This window comes from Scardinius erythrophthalmus (assembly GCF_964197995.2).
Source record: "Scardinius erythrophthalmus genome assembly, chromosome: 11".
NCBI lineage: Eukaryota > Metazoa > Chordata > Actinopteri > Cypriniformes > Leuciscidae > Scardinius > Scardinius erythrophthalmus.
Window position 1 is genome coordinate 13,418,787 of NC_138231.1, and position 14,238 is coordinate 13,433,024.

A 14,238-nucleotide genomic window follows, 5' to 3' on the forward strand; every position below is an offset into this window, starting at 1 on the left:
GGATTGAGGCTTTCAAGCTTCAGAAAGTCAGTTGTTGGTGTTTTAAAAGCGCCTTCCCTTTTCCATTCATCTACACATGACGTCTCAGTTGAAACGAGCACATTGGATGTGTTTGATGCACCTGTCACCAGCTCTGCCCCTCGACCTCCACAATCACCCAGGAGACCTCAACATCCACCTCGACTTAACATCTTGGCCCAGCCTGCTCAGGAGTTGGGACCTCCTGCTCAAGTCCAGGTGTGTGTAAAAGTGTATACTGCATGGCATAGCCTGGGGAACTTTTTTTTTCATGGTTTGCTGTTGTTAGGCTTTGCCTGGAGTGTGCGTTGAAAAAAATAACTTGCATGTGTCTGCAGCGTCTCCCAGTTCGTCGGCAGTCAGTGGGACGAGGCCTTCAGCTGACCTCTGGAATGGCCAGTAGTGCAGTGAGTCGCCTTTTAGGACTTGGTTTGATTGTGTGGTTTGCACCTGAGCTTTGAATGCTTGCCGTTAAATCCCAGTGTCATCGTTTTTCTCTGTTTCACATCAGCAGCATTTCTTTGAGGATGACGACAGGATGGTTCCCAGTACCCCTACACTCATTCCTCCTCGTTCAGATGGATTTGCTGAAGCAATCCAGTGCGTTTCCTTGTTTTTACACTTTGCTATGCTCGTTTGTTTCTTGCAACATGACTGATTTCTTTTCTGTTGTTGTACAAAGTTCTCCACAGGTCGCAGGCGTACCACGATTCCGATTCGGTCCTTCAGATGACCTCCCACAGACCAGCTCTTCTCACTCAGACCTTGTCCAGCTGCCCTCACAAGGTGGCATGCATTACCTTATGTTGTTGAATCTGAAAGAACTATTCATTAGCTGCTTTTTCTGTCAAATATTGGTTAGTTTTTTATGGTGTCTTCTGTGTTTTGCAGGTTTAGGCATGTATGATAGTTCGGTTTTCCTTGGAGCTCATGAGGAGGAGTCAGGGGGCCGCAGTGTGCCCACAACCCCACTACAGATCGCTGCTCCTGGTATGTACAAAATCATGCATCCTTTTTTGGGTTCTTATGATATCTGCAGCGACTCTTGTGACTCTGTCATACTGTTTCATTGACTACTCCTCTTTAATTGAAATTAATGTTCAAAATAGGGGTTGACTGGTATGGGTTTTTCGAACTGACGAAGAGATTGATACTTTTATTTAGCAAGGATGCTAGATCAAATGTGACAGTAAAGACATTTATAATGTTACAGAAAATGTTATTCTTATAAATAAATGCTTTTTTGTTGAACTTTCCATTTATCAAAGAATCTTGAAAGTATCACAGTTTTCACAACAATATTAAGCAGCAAGTGCACCAAATCAGCATATTAGAATGATTTCTGAAGGGTCATGTGGCACTGAGGACTGGAGTAATGATGCTGAAAATTCAGCTTTGCCATCACAAGAATCAAAATGTTATTTTACATTGTAATATTTCACAATATTATGTTATATTACATTTTTACTGTATTTTTTTGATCAAATAATGCAACCATGGTAAGCATAAGAGTCTTCTTTCAGAAACGTGTATATAAACATTTGAATATATACACATAATACGAATTGGAAATTTCCTATTTGAAAAAAATCTGGAAAAGTGCAGGATTATGCAATGGCCACACTTGCTGCACTTTCCAAAATTGATGACACAAGTCAAAATTATTGATAATTTCAATATTCTTCATCTTTTTATACCTAATTCTCATGGCTGTACCACTTTATAATCAGTTAAATCAGCTTTTTTTTTATATATATATATTTTCAGTGACAATTTTATCAGAGACTGTGCCATCTGAAGCAAATGAGCTTGCTTCTCAGTCTGTGCCCACGGTGAGCACCTCCACACCAGGCCTCAGCGCTCCTGCAGGCACTAGTGGGATGGAGGAGAGGGACGACATGTTCATGGACGCAGGAGACAGGTGAGTGTGAGCCCTTAAATCTACCCGTGCAAACACATTGACAACTTCCTTTCATTCTTGTGCCATAAGGAGTTTGAGAGATCATGGACTCCATAATTGTGTCTGAATAATGTTTGTACAGTACTGAAGCTTCACTTGAGGCTGTGTCACAGACTGAGGCAGAGGAAGCAGCCCAGACATCAGATGAGTCTAGTCTGCCTTCCACAAGCCAGGAACCTTCATCTAGTTCTGCAGGTACACACAAGCACACCTAAATTGATGCAGACCGCCTCAAATATCTCATTGCGGATTTACAAACTGTCATTTTTTCTCTTTCAGACACAAGCAGCTCTCAGCCTCCTAAAGCCAGAACAGTGACTAGCAGACAATGGACCAGTGGTCGTGGTTCTAGGAGCTTTGTAAAGAGGGGTAAGAATATGTACCATTTTTAGTTTCTCCAACTGTGGCAAATTATATTTTTATTTCTTCTCATATTAACACCGTAAGATTTAACATGAACTTGTGTAAGTGACATCTTTCTTGCTGTAGGTGGACAAGGCGTCATGGGAGTGAGGGGCCGTTTTGCCAGGTGAAGCAAACTCCCAAAAGTCGTCGTTCTAGTTGTGGAGTGACACATTCTGAACTAATAGTTCCAAAAGAACACAGCCTTACATTTGTTCCACTTCAAGGATTCAGTCAAAGTATTAGAATTGTTGTTTGTTAGTTTAATGCGTTGGGCAATCCATCATTGTTATTTTAATGATTTTACATCCATACAATAAAATAGTTTTGAAGGAAATTCTTATGGCTGTTTTTCCACTGCACATAAGACAAGGGCATCACTAGAAATCTAAAATCACTGTATATGGTACGAGTTAAAGAGATGAATGACTCATTTTTTCTGAGTTTCTTGGCATTTGAAGAAGCTGCTTGCTGAGTTTTCCTTTGGACCTGTAGCAGGTTTTAAGATCACTGGTTTTTCTCTTTCCATTTTTATGCTGTAATACTTTCCTGTGAAAGACAAGAACACAAATATGTAATAAACGCAGTGTTTTTGTATTTGTAACTATTAAAACTCATTTTTGGAAACTAAAATATGAAAAACTTATGAAAAAAAAAAATTCCATGCCATTTAATTAAAATTAATAGAAAATATAATAAAAACAAATTAAAGCAATATAGAAATATTTTGTAAAAAAAAAAAAAAAAACTAATAAAAAAAATGTAAAATTCAAAATATTAAAAATTACCTCAATAGCATATAAATACTAAAATAACACTGGTTAAGAGCAACATTAGCCTGGCTTTCATTGAAAAATGTACTTAGACAAGCAGAGTCTTGCAGTTGTATTGCTTGCCAAAAACGATCAATTATAAACATACACAAAACTCCACCCTGGTAGAGGAGCTCATTAGATGTGACTGGAAACAGTGCTGGGACATAGTCCAGTAACAGCTTTTCATTAGTTTTAATGAATGTTGTAAAACTCACTTTGAGAGAACACGTAATACTTGTACCCCTCTTTCACCCTAGAGGGTACGGACACGGCTGAGGTCACCATGGTTGGGAATCCTCTCCAGTTCTTCGAGATACTGATCATTTGCCCCAGAGCTGCAGCTGGGGAAAAAAACTCCTAAAATTAATTAAAACGCTCAAAGGTCTGTTTCACTTAAAAATGTGAAGGTTACTTATCTGGTCCGTTAGGCCTCACATGGAACAAAAAGTCCTTTTTGAGGCTTTATTGGGGAAACTTCTGTTGCCAGAAGTAGCATACATGGTATTTTCACTTTTCATTTACTGCACAAATATTTATACACAGAAACCTTCCCTTCTCCCTTTGTCTAATTTATTATTGTCATCTAAATGTGATCAATCTTTTAACCGTTGTTGTAATGCTGTATGGACTAAAATGGTATTTTGTAATCAAACTTGTGATTCTTTACCGGCTTGTCGTCTGGCTCTCGTCCTCGCTGGGTACACAGGAATTCTTTTCCCACAATTTGGAGTAACCTGGTATGTGTACTTTTGAGCCATTCCACCTGCAGAAATCGATTTGAAAATCAACAACGACACCCGCGCCTAATTAAAAACAAGCAGCCATAGTGTGCTTACAGCATGTCCATGTAAATATTTTCTTCTAATTCTTACCTCTTTTGAAGAAGATTACAGACTCTTTTCTGCTTCTGTACTCGGGTATAGATAAAGCAGCTGTGATATGACCAATCTGTCCGAAGCCCTGGCTGACAGGTTTGGGAAAGCCGTGATCCATCACACCATTGTCAAACCTCCAGTAGTCCTTTCCCTGTGAAATATGTGCAAACAGGATACATCAGTTGTTGTCATCCAGCATTTCATTTGACACCACTTCTGTTATAATTGTCTGTGATTCTAAATCTGTGGTGAAATGAAGTGTTTCGTCCTAAAGTCTGTGTATGAACCTTGAAGAAGTAGGTTTTGCCCAGGCAGTTGCAGCGGGTGTAAACGGTGTCGATGGGAGACGGGATTCCCCACACCCTTGTTATTAACTGAGGAGGATCAGGATTTCTGTATTTGTCCAGTGTCCAAAAATAATGTCCTATAGAGAAGAAAGCAACACATTGATGTTCATGAACATTTGGTTCACTGTTCTCTACACTCTGGAACTTTCCATATAATTATAAAGGAATTAATTCCCTTTAATTAAAAAACTGGAAAAGATAAATGCTTTGAACCTTAATAAGTGCTGCTATAAAGCAAATGTGATGTACTGTGGTACTGACCTCTGAACACCACAATGGTACCATTTCTCAGTGTAGTCAGACCACTGACTGGACGCCCACTGCAGAGGTTAGTGTCATAATCATCTGGGGGGGGGGAATAAAATTATTTAAGAAACAGAACAAATTAATAATCAAAATGATGCAAAACATTATTTTTTAAAAACTTCATAATATCTGGAATTTTAAATATTCATGATAGCATCTGAGTGTCAGCACTCAGCAGTGTTCAGATGGAAACCATGAAGGCTCTTAGTGGGAACAAAATTTGCCACAATGAACACGGGGCATGAAAGATCTTACCAGCTTGATAATCTTTAATACTATCTGATTTATCATTCTTGTCTCTACTAGGCTGAATGGGTTTTTTTGTTGGTTTCACTGGAGCAGGAGTAGATGTCGTCTTGGGGACTGAGGTAGCTCTAGAATCCTTGAGAGATGACGATTCCTTTGGATCTTCACCCAGTGCCATCATAGTCATTTCAGTGACAGAATATTCCTTTGGTACTGAACTTGCTGGACCATTTGATGGTATTGCACTTGTAGGACCTTCTGTTGGTGCTGAGCTTGTTGGATCTTCTGTTGGTGGCATGCTTGTAGGACCTTCTGTTGGTGCCGTGCTTGTTGGACCTTCTGTTGGTGCTGTGCTTGTTGGACCTTCTGTTGGTGCCGTGCTTGTTGGACCTTCTGTTGGTGCTGTGCTTGTTGGACCTTCTGTTGGTGCTGAGCTTGTTGGACCTTCTGTTGGTGCTGAGCTTGTTGGACCTTCTGTTGGTGCTGAGCTTGTTGGACCTTCTGTTGGTGCTGAGCTTGTTGGACCTTCTGTTGGTGGCATGCTTGTAGGACCTTCTGTTGGTGCCGTGCTTGTTGGACCTTCTGTTGGTGCCGCGCTTGTTGGACCTTCTGTTGGTGGCATGCTTGTAGGACCTTCTGTTGGTGCTGCGCTTGTTGGACCTTCTGTTGGTGCTGCGCTTGTTGGACCTTCTGTTGGTGCTGTGCTTGCATTCTCTTGTGGCTGTGCTGAGCTTGAAGTTGTCATCTCAGATGGCTGTTGAGTGGTAGGCTCTATAGGGTTCTCATCAGCAGGGAGCATGCTGCTTGCATCTGCATCTGCATCTGGAGAGGACAAAACTATTACTGTTATGGTAGAATCAAATTACTGTGGTCTTCAGCATGCACAGGAAAACTGCAACACCAGTGTTTTTTTGTCAAACCCTATGTAACATAGTCAACCACAAAAGACATCAAATTTGGATTTGGATTTTGCTGATGTGGCAAGCACCTGCTGTCGGGGGGAGGGATGAAGCCAAGGTGCTGCTGTTTGGTTCTGGAGTGGTCCTCTCATAGTCTGAGTGGGAAGTGCTGTTTTCCCCCACTTTCACTTCTATATCTGAATCTGCGTAAGGTGAAATTTTCTCTGTTGGGACATCAGTTTGAGAAAATAATAAATATTTTTTTTTTAATACAAATACATTTTGTAATTATGCACATATCTTTGTCAGCATGTGCTGCTGTTTAAGGTTCTTGCATATTTGGCATAAAACTTGTTTATGCCAGATTATTAATGCTCACCAGGGCCCTCAGAAGGTGTGGACTCACTTTCATCCTCAGGAATCATTAACTCTTCTGCCTCAGCATAAGAAGACAATGTCATATCTGAGTACAATGGTTTTGCCTCAGGTTGCAAGCACAATATCAACTGAAATTGAGGTTTCTTGTCAAACAAGCAATTATCTTAAGTATAAAAAAGGTATCAAGTCATCTGCTTTTTCAATTGTCATAACTGATCAAGCTTCCAATAATGCAGTTATATATATTTTTAAAACTTAATATTATTCATGAGAATTGACTTGTAATTATTCACAGAGGAGAAAAATAATGTGAATATTAAGCATTATCTTTTTTTCATCTGGAAAAATGTCAAAGTAACGTAGTTCAATAAGTGCTCTACAGGGAAAAGGAAGAGAGAGAAAGCGAGACAAAGAGAAAAACTTACCTCCAATCCCTTCCTCATTGGTCATCTCCTCATTGGAGGATTCTAACAAAAAAGATGTCACAACTATACTTTAAGAGAAATGTTACTACAAAAAATCAACAACTACGTGAAGCAAAATATCAGTACACTTGATTTGTTTATTTGTGACAAAGCTGCAGTAATTATACCTGTAGATTTTTTATTCTTTATGTTTAGGCATAAGTTAGCAGTCCTTTGAGCTGTGGTGTCAGTGTTTCTTGATTTTAAGGAAGTATCTGTGAGAGTCACAGAGATATAAGCTTAAAATTAGGGCAAAATTAGACATGCAAACGGATGGATACATCTGCAATTCCAAATTTCTGTTGTTAATTATTTTAATGAATAAATATTGTTTGGGGTCAGTATATTAATATGTTTTTAAAGATATTGCAAAGGATGCATTAAAATGATCAAAAGTGACAGTAAAGACTTACATTGTTACAAAAGATTACTGTTGCAAATAAATGCTGTTCTTGGAAACTTTCTATTCATGAAATAAATGTATCACAGTTTCCACAAAAATCATAAGCAAAACTGTTTTCAACATTAAAAATGAGAAGAAATGTTTCTTGAGCACCAAATCAGCATATTAGAATGATTTAGAGTAATTTTGTAAGTCAATAGATTAATAATAAGTTACATTTTATATGTTACATATATTAAAATAGAAGAGTTATTTAAAATTGTAATAATATTTCACAATATTTACTGTTTTACTGTATTTTTGACCAAATAAATGCAGACTTGCATAAGAGACTTCTTTAAAAAAAAAACATTCCAACCATAATCTATTGTAATATTAGGTATATTTTTTGCCATCACTGCATGTTAGTATTGAAAAATATATAATTAGTATTGATTGTTGAAAATGTATTTACATGTCGGGAGCATTATCAATTAATTTAGTTGAGTTTTTTACCTTCCATCAAGCACATGCTCTCATAATCAGAACAGCACTGATTGAATGAGACACAGTCGATATCACAGTGACATGGATTGCCTCTATTAAAAGGCTCCCCGCAGCGTCCTTTGCATGAGTCCTCTGTGATCAGAAATAATAGCAAAGCAATCTCACAGTGTTTATGACATTGACACCAAATGCTACACCAAAACTAATGAAGTTAATATGAACCTTACTTGTAGTACACAAGCTTTGAAAGTCTGTACAGCACTCATTCAGGCCCAGACACTCATGGTCACACTGGCACAAGCTTCCTCTGTAGTACCCTTCTCCACAACGACCCCCACAGCTATCTGGACAGAGTTTGTTTTTAAAGAAAATGCAGATTTTGACTAAGAACTCAATATGTTGAGCAACATATATGTACACAGAGACAAACACAAGGAGGGATGAGTTAATTATTTACAGTGTCAACAGAAATGACTGCATCACTACCCTGAAAGAAAAACAGTTCACTGTTATATTTACAGAATAAAATATGGCCTACGATAGATAGATAGATAGATAGATAGATAGATAGATAGATAGATAGATAGATAGATAGATAGATAGATAGATAGATAGATAGATAGATAGATAGATAGATAGATAGATAGATAGATAGATAGATAGATAGATAGATAGACATTCTGCTGACTTACTTGGATCTGAACAGCTTGTGGAGGCACATGCAAAGAGCAGCAGTAAGGACAGATATGTGGCCATCTCAGTTGTTCGCTGGAGTCATAGACCCGCTTGTTTTTCACCTGCAGTGATCTTCACTTTTATATAGAGGCAGAATGCGTTGGTGTTCCCCTGTCTGTCCAATTATACCGTCAGTGCTGAATTAGTAATCGTCTAGTTTTCAAGGGTGCGGTGATTCACAAAGACAAACAGACTTTAACATCCCCCCTCCTCACGGTGTGAGCCTGTCCGAAAACATTTACAAAGTTCTCTGCCTGGGTGACATCACTGGCTATTCAAATTTCAAACGTTCCAGTTGATGAGAAAAAACTTTAGCAAAAACATTCGTTATCAATATTTTAAGGACATTTCTGTCAGTATGATTTTCTGGGCTCAATCTCGTCGTCTCGCGCGTACATTTTTTTTTTCTTTTGCTCCCCTACAAGTACCTAATAATATAATATTAATAATAAATAACAATTTTAAAATCAAAGACATTTTTCTTTTTGTTAGTTTGGGACCAGTGTTGAGTAAGTTACTATAAAAAAGTAATTAATAGCTAGGCTAGGCCTACTATAATTACATCTTCAACAGTGTAATTAATTACTCTCTGCTATTGCATTATTATTACTAATGCTTTCTAAATCCCATATCAGCCTCGACCAGTTGAACAATTTAAGGATAAACATGAAACTGCTCTTTTAACCCTTGTGCATCAATTTAAAAAAAGTTACACATAGGTCCAAAGAGGACAAAAATGTCCATGTCAAAAAATTGTCATAAAAAGTTGAAGCTTGGGAGCACAGACTTAACTTTGGTATCATTTTAAAGAATACCCTTGGCAGATTATTGCTTAAGTTAAATTTTCGTTATAAGTAAATCCAAAAAAAAGTTATATAGGTTTAAGTTTATGAAAATGATTTATTAATATTATTTTATATAAAATATATATTTTATGAAACAAGTTGAGATCTAAAACGGCTAGAAAATCAAAGCCATACATCTAAATAAATTGTGTTCCAAATTTGAGGTTGATATCTCAAAAAATGAGCTTTCAGTAAGATTTTGTTTGGGCGCAGTACCAAACTGTCCCCATTGAATCCCAGCAAAACTCCACTGGTGAACAGTGATTGGCTTTGTTATTTGCAGTTGAGTTTCTCTCTCTCAATACTACAAACACACACATGCACACAAACACATTTTTTTTATATAACACACATACCAACCACACTCTGACATCCATACCAACACACGCACACAATTATCATTGCATAATTTATCCAACTGGCTCTATAATAGCTCAAAATTCATGCAGTTAACTTTAACAAAAAAACAAAAACTTACTCATAGGTCCAAAGTGGACAAAAATGTCCATGTCAAAAAACTCTCATAAAAATGTTATGCTTGGGAGCAAATACTTAAGTTTGGTCTCATTTTAAAGAAGACCCTTGGCAGATTGTTGTTGAAGTGAAAAAAAGTGCAACCAAAAAAAAGTTATAGAAGTTTAAGTTTATGAAAAATATTTATGAACATTATAATCAATATTTTATATAAAATATAAATAAATATTTTGTGTAACTAGTGCAAAAAAAAAATTTCAAATGAAATGGGGGTGAAATAGTAAAATTACAATAAAAATACACACCTGTGCCAAAATTCATGCAGTTAACATAAAAAATAAAAAAAAACTTCCTCATAGGTCCAAAAGGGACAAAAATGTCCAAGTCAAAAAACTCTCATAAAAATGTTATGCTTGGGAGCAAATACTTAAGTTTGGTCTCATTTTAAAGAAGACCCTTGGCAGATTGTTGTTGAAGTGAAACAATTTAAAAAAAGTGCCACCAAAAAATGTTATAGAAATTTAAGTTTATGAAAAATATTTATGAACATTATAATCAATATTTTATCTAAAATATATATTTTATGAAACATTTGGAACTCTAAAACTGATATACATTCAAAGCCATAAATCTAAACAGGTTGTGTTCCGAATTTGAGGACGATATCTCAAAAAATAAGCTTTCAGTAAGATTTTGTTTGGGCGCAGTACCAGACTTTCCCCATTGGATGCCAGCAAAACTCCACTGGTGAACACAGTGATTGAATTTTCGATTTACAGTTGAGTTTTTCTCTCTCAAATATTACAAGCACACAAACACACTTTTTATTTTATTACACACATACAAACCACACTTAGACATCCATACCAACAAACCCACACAATTATCGTTGCATAATTTATCCAATTGGCTCTATAATATGGCGAAGCAGAAAACAGGAATAAAGCAAGTATTTGCTTTATAGGCCTAACCTGAAAAAATGGCACCATTTGATTTTTTTTTTTTAAAATGTCAATTTTGAAGCCTTGCCAACAGAATGAAAGCCTATTAAAAAAAGATTGCATCATTTTATAGTTAAACGGCACAGTGATTAAAAAATGCAGTTTTAATGGGTTTCAATGGGGACATTTTTGTCCTTAAGGTGCTGAGAGGAAGTATTTTGTGTAACTAGTGCAAAATAGATTTTTTAAAGAAAATGATGATGAAATAGTAAAATTCCAATAAAAATACACACCCGTGCCAAATTTTATGCAGTTAGCATTAACACAGGCAAAGTGATCAAAAAAACAAAACTGAAAAAGCCAAAAATGTCCTCAAGGATGCACAATTCTTTCAAATAAATAATATAAAATTGCATAAATTGTTCTTAAACCGACCAAATGCATTTAAAGGGAAGGTTACATTAAAAACATACATAGACATTAGATTTAACATTAGATTTTGATGTTAAATTAATGCAATTACATCAGAAGTAAATGTAATTTAATTACATAATAATTAAAAGTAATCCATTACTTTGCTTTTTCAAGGGAAAAGTAATTACAGTAATGCATTATAGTCCAGTCATTTTATGAAAAAAGGTTGAACAAATTGCAACAGAAGCAAACTCAACTGATTTTGTGTCCTCATTATGTCCTGAGTAAGGAAAAAAAAGTCCCGAAGAATCCCATTAGGGGAAAGTTTCGAAAAAGACCCAAATATAGCCTATTCATACGCCTATTCATTCTTTTTCTTATGTGAATAGGGTAAAAATTTTAACCTTTAGATATCACCATGAAAATTACTGAGTTGATTACTTACATCAAGACAAACTAAAATTGTATTACAAGTTTTTTTAAATTGTTTGTTAACATGCATAATCTAATTACGTATGTGCTAATTTGCATAAATACCACAACAGATCTAAACATTGGGTAAAGCCAGGTGAAAATGTCTTGTTGAATTTTGTTGACATATAACAGTAAAATACTTGATGTTAAGGTCTGAATTGAACCCATTTAGGCTACCCATGAACATTAACACATAGAGGCAGGAAGAAGGACTTTAAACCAGCCTTTATTAATTACTATTGCAGAGATGGGGTTTGGGGCTGGGTCCGTAGGACTGGTTGAGTTGGCTTCTGTTGCAATTTGTTCAAGGTTGACCCCCATTTTGGCTTAAAATGACTGGACTAGTATTATGCCTACAGCCAACACTGTTTGGAACCAATTGTTTTGCAGGTATTAATAAACGTATATATCTTTACTTTTATATGTTTCCTTTGTATATTTTACTTTTATACAAAAAAAAAACGTTAGGTCGTTTGTTTACATTGTGTATATAAATATACATACTGTGCTATGCATAAGTTTAGACACCCATGCTAAAGTTGACTAAAAAAAGGAATAAAAAATCATCTTTTGGAAATTGAACTTAATGCCTTAATTTAGAAAATTAGGAAAAATCCAACCTTTAAGGACACCAATTTTCTTTGTGAATGAATAATGTATCGTAAATAAATAAATGTTCCTCCTTAAAATACAGGGTGCGTAAGTTTAGACACCCCTATGTTAAATTCCCATAGAGACAGGCAGATTTTTATTTTTAAAGGCCAGTTACTTCATGGATACTACGCATCCTGATAAAGTTCTCTTGGCCTCTGGAATTAAAATAGCCGCACATCATCACATAGCCTTCACCATACCTAGAGATTGGCATGGAGTACTTTCCATAAGATCATCTCTCAATGCAAATCAAACCAGCTATTAGGCTAACTGAAATAAAACCATACCAATCTCTAGGTATGGTGAAGGCTATGTGATGATGTGGGGCTATTTTAATTCCAGAGGCCAAGGGAACTTTATCAGGATGCATAGTATCCTGGATCCATGAAGTAACTGGCCTTTAAAAATAAAAATCTGCCTGCCTCTATGGGAATTTAACATAGGGGTGTCCAAACTTATGCACCCTGTATTTTAAGGAAGAATATTTATTTATTTACGATACATTATTCATTCACAAAGAAAACTGGTGTCCTTAAAGGTTGGATTTTTCCTAATTTTTTTAATTAAGGCATTAAGTTCAGTTTCCAAAAGATGATTTTTTTATTCCTCTTTTTAGTCAACTTTAGTATGGGTGTCTAAACTTATGCATAGCACTGTATAAAAGTCTCCCTGTGTTGAAAATCAAGCTTTTAATGTTGTTTGTTTTTAATGTCTATGTGGTGTTTTTAATATGCTTTATTACAAACCATGTGCCAGTTCATACTAGCCTATTGCTAAGTATTTTCTCCTTAAAGGCCCCCTGAAATAAAAATTTGTTTTTTAGCTTTTAGTATGAATATGTTAGCCTTAAGGTTATGAATAAGCTGGTGTGTTCCAAAACAATGACAAAATTCGCATTTAGGGGATATAAGCATTAAAAACTTTTACAGTCTCTCACTTCCGCTAAAATGGATCACAGATTGTTATGACATCACTGCGGACTTCAGCTTCTCATCAAATCTTCTGTCCGATCAAATGCTCTCTAGAATCTAAAGCATCCCGCCCCCATGCTATAAATGCCACCTGGCCAAAACGACTGGCTTTGACACGTCACGGAGCAATATGGGATGGAGATGTGTGTTCGGTTACTCAAACGCTCCAGTTTTATTCCATTTCCCAACATTGGTTAATGTCCCAACGTTGGTTAAGAATGAAATGGCTAGAATTTATTCACACCTCTACTATTGAATCCAACATATCATCAACGCTCGGATTCGCTTCAATGGTACTGTCAAGTATGAATTGCAGTCTGTAAGTTAAACTAAAGGCTATTGGCTATTTGAAAAGGGGGAGGAGCCATTCAATATGTCCCGCCTTCCTTCCTTCCTGTTTCAGTGGAAATTACATCAAAGCATCATACAAAGCTGCGCGTTCCAAGGCACTTCAGTGGGCCTTTAAAACTCCAGTGAACCAGAGAGTCTCAAAAAAATTGCTGGTGTTTCTGTCGTCACAAACTACCATGTAACCAATCACGTCAACGTGTGATCGACAACTAGTGGATCTCCGAGCTGGTGTGAGTAAGTGGAGGCGGGGCTAATTTGCAAATGACCGCGTATACTAAATGTAGAGCCACGTGAGCCATTCCACCGAATGGGTGACATTTCTGTCCCAAGGACATTACATGTATAAAAATGCATGAAAATTAATTCTAAAATACATTTTATTATTAAGCAAAGTGTCCCGCACATTAAGCTACCTGCAAATTTAAAATGTAAAAACATTAATAAAAACTAACTAGAACACTAAAAAAAATAGCATTTGTTGCATGTCCCCACTCTCTATCTCTAATGAAATATAATGATTAAAATCCTTCAGAAATCTTTTTTTTTTTTTTTTTTTGCATTGTTGTGTGACCTTATATCCAATCTATGCTTTAAATGTTTTTTGTTTCATTAGAAAAAAAAAATTTGATCTAATATTTTAGATAAAATACACATTTTAGTCGTGTCCCCGGGTTTTCACTCACTCACTCCGAAACATTTGGAAGGCCAAAAGTTCAATACAAATAAAATAAAAGCCAAAAGTAAGTCCTCTCATTTTAATTTCTGTATATTTGATGAAAT

General features: G+C 36.2%; 2 protein-coding genes across 8 annotated transcripts in view; one reads left to right on the forward strand and one right to left on the reverse strand.

Annotated features, from left to right (window-relative positions):
• Positions 1-2,714, forward strand: part of tprb (translocated promoter region b, nuclear basket protein) — a 24,067-nt gene extending 21,353 nt beyond the window's left edge. For 2 of the 5 annotated variants that reach the window (XM_081377997.1, XM_081377999.1), the window contains exons 42-50: positions 89-237; positions 357-425; positions 530-618; positions 701-804; positions 910-1,008; positions 1,786-1,939; positions 2,061-2,173; positions 2,258-2,347; positions 2,468-2,714. In XM_081377997.1, the coding sequence (XP_081234123.1) occupies positions 89-237; positions 357-425; positions 530-618; positions 701-804; positions 910-1,008; positions 1,786-1,939; positions 2,061-2,173; positions 2,258-2,347; positions 2,468-2,511 (911 nt within the window). In that variant the 3' untranslated portion in view covers positions 2,512-2,714. The remainder of the gene's footprint in view (positions 1-88; positions 238-356; positions 426-529; positions 619-700; positions 805-909; positions 1,009-1,785; positions 1,940-2,060; positions 2,174-2,257; positions 2,348-2,467) is intronic. The other 3 variants (XM_081377998.1, XM_081378000.1, XM_081378001.1) reach the window with 3 other exon arrangements.
• On the reverse strand, positions 2,369-8,552 carry prg4b (proteoglycan 4b). 3 transcript variants are annotated; one of them, XM_081378004.1, is made up of 13 exons: positions 8,292-8,552; positions 7,827-7,943; positions 7,609-7,731; positions 6,672-6,713; positions 6,248-6,301; positions 5,958-6,092; positions 4,979-5,791; positions 4,679-4,762; positions 4,358-4,494; positions 4,068-4,221; positions 3,863-3,958; positions 3,411-3,536; positions 2,370-2,929 (listed from the first exon to the last, which is right to left on the reverse strand). In XM_081378004.1, the coding sequence occupies exons 1-13, from the start codon at positions 8,353-8,355 to the stop codon at positions 2,811-2,813; spliced, it is 2,064 nt and encodes a 687-aa protein (XP_081234130.1). In that variant the 5' UTR covers positions 8,356-8,552; the 3' UTR covers positions 2,370-2,810. The 3 variants fall into 3 exon arrangements, with proteins under 3 accessions (XP_081234131.1, XP_081234130.1, XP_081234129.1); XM_081378003.1 differs by having other exon boundaries at positions 2,625-2,929; positions 6,248-6,331; positions 8,292-8,496; XM_081378005.1 differs by lacking the exon at positions 8,292-8,552 and having other exon boundaries at positions 2,369-2,929; positions 6,248-6,374.
• Between the last annotated feature and the right edge of the window lie 5,686 nt (positions 8,553-14,238).